Here is a 1,526-nt window from a genome sequence, read left to right as displayed (position 1 = left end):
CGCACTGTCTGGCCTTTCTGGATATGCTGGACGATGAACGCTTCCGCCAGATGATCGCGCGGGAGGATTTCATGACGTTAGTGCACGGCCAACAGTTTTACCACTGGCAAACTTTCCTCAACAATCGCTCAGAGGGGAAACCCGAGGAAGCAGCTCCAACAGAGACGAGCTAGACCGGACTCCATGGTACCAGAGTCCCAGACAATATATACACTTCATGGACACAACAGCAAAGGCACAGGGTGTGGTATGAATTGAGTTCTACGAGCAGTTACCAGGGTGGCTCTAGGTACCTATCGAGAGGAAAGGGGGGCGTGCAATCGTGACAAGCCGCCCTTTGCTCGTCGTCGGACGCTGTCCGCTTTTCCTTAGAACAGACCAATCACTTTGCCAGTCTCGGTGTCCAGGTCGACGTCGTAGAAGCCTGGACGAGTGGGGAGGGCGGGGACTGTCATCATGTCACCACACAGCAGGTAGACGAAGCCAGCCCCTACAGACGCGCGGATGTCACGCACAGTGACAGAGAAACCCGTGGGCACACCCTTCGGCTTCGGGTCCGTGCTCAAACTCAGGTGAGTCTTAGCACAACACACAGGCAACTTGCCGTAACCTCGCTGCGAGTAGACTGCCAGTTTCTTCTTGGCTTCCTCGCTAAACTCGACGCCGTCAGCACCGTAAATCTCCTCTGCAAATCACAAAAATCACCACCAAAGTCAGCTACGATCTCTAAAATTCCAGCTATTGAACCATCAAACGTACTGCAGATGACTTCGAACTTCTCGGGGATGCTGAACTCCAATGGGTACAGGAACTTGAACGGACTGCCCTGCGCACGCATCTTCTCGCATGAAGACACAACAGCGCGTCCCAAGTTCTTGGCTCCCTTGCCACCTTCAGACCAGTGCGTGCTCTCCACCGCAGCAGTGGCTCCAGCCTCCAGAGCCTTCTGCTTCACAAGCTCCACTTCACGAGGCGAGTCCGTGGCGAACACATTCACAGCCACAACGACAGCCACACCGAACTTCAGAGCGTTGCGAATATGGTGTTGCATATTAGCGCAACCATTCTCCAACATGTCCAAGTTCTCGTCGACATATACCGGGTGCAGCTACAAAAAAAGTATTGTAAGTAATCTACGCATCTTGTCAAAAGTACTCAGAAACTTACCGGTTGGCCGGCGACCACATTGGGGCCACCACCGTGCATCTTGAGTGCGCGGATAGTGGAGACAAGCACCACACACTGCGGGGTCAGGCCACTGGTACGACACTTGATGTTGAAGAACTTTTCCATGCCGATATCGGCACCAAAGCCACACTCGGTGACCACGAAGCCATCTTCACCTGCCAATTTCAGTGCAATCTGGTCCGCGATAATAGACGAGTTGCCGTGAGCGATATTAGCGAACGGTCCAGCGTGCACGAAGACGGGGGTTCCTTCCACGGTCTGCATGAGAGTGGGGAGAATGGCATCTTTCATAAGCACAGCCAGAGCGCCACCAACACCGAGATCGTCAGCTGTCACTG

The 1,526-nt window shown here is 53.9% G+C and overlaps 1 protein-coding gene across 1 annotated transcript; it reads right to left on the bottom strand.

Annotated features, from left to right (window-relative positions):
* Window positions 1-368: 368 nt before the first annotated feature.
* Window positions 369-1,479, bottom strand: PITG_22572 (C-1-tetrahydrofolate synthase, putative; the record flags this gene model as incomplete). Its single annotated transcript, XM_002909691.1, has 3 exons — window positions 369-685; window positions 760-1,108; window positions 1,168-1,479. 3 exons carry the CDS (start codon window positions 1,477-1,479, stop codon window positions 369-371), a joined length of 978 nt encoding a protein of 325 aa, XP_002909737.1.
* Between the last annotated feature and the right edge of the window lie 47 nt (window positions 1,480-1,526).

Source organism: Phytophthora infestans, genomic scaffold (assembly GCF_000142945.1).
Source record: "Phytophthora infestans T30-4 supercont1.4103 genomic scaffold, whole genome shotgun sequence".
NCBI lineage: Eukaryota > Oomycota > Peronosporomycetes > Peronosporales > Peronosporaceae > Phytophthora > Phytophthora infestans.
The sequence above is the reverse complement of the archived record's forward strand: the minus strand, read 5'-3'. Positions and strand labels throughout refer to the sequence as shown.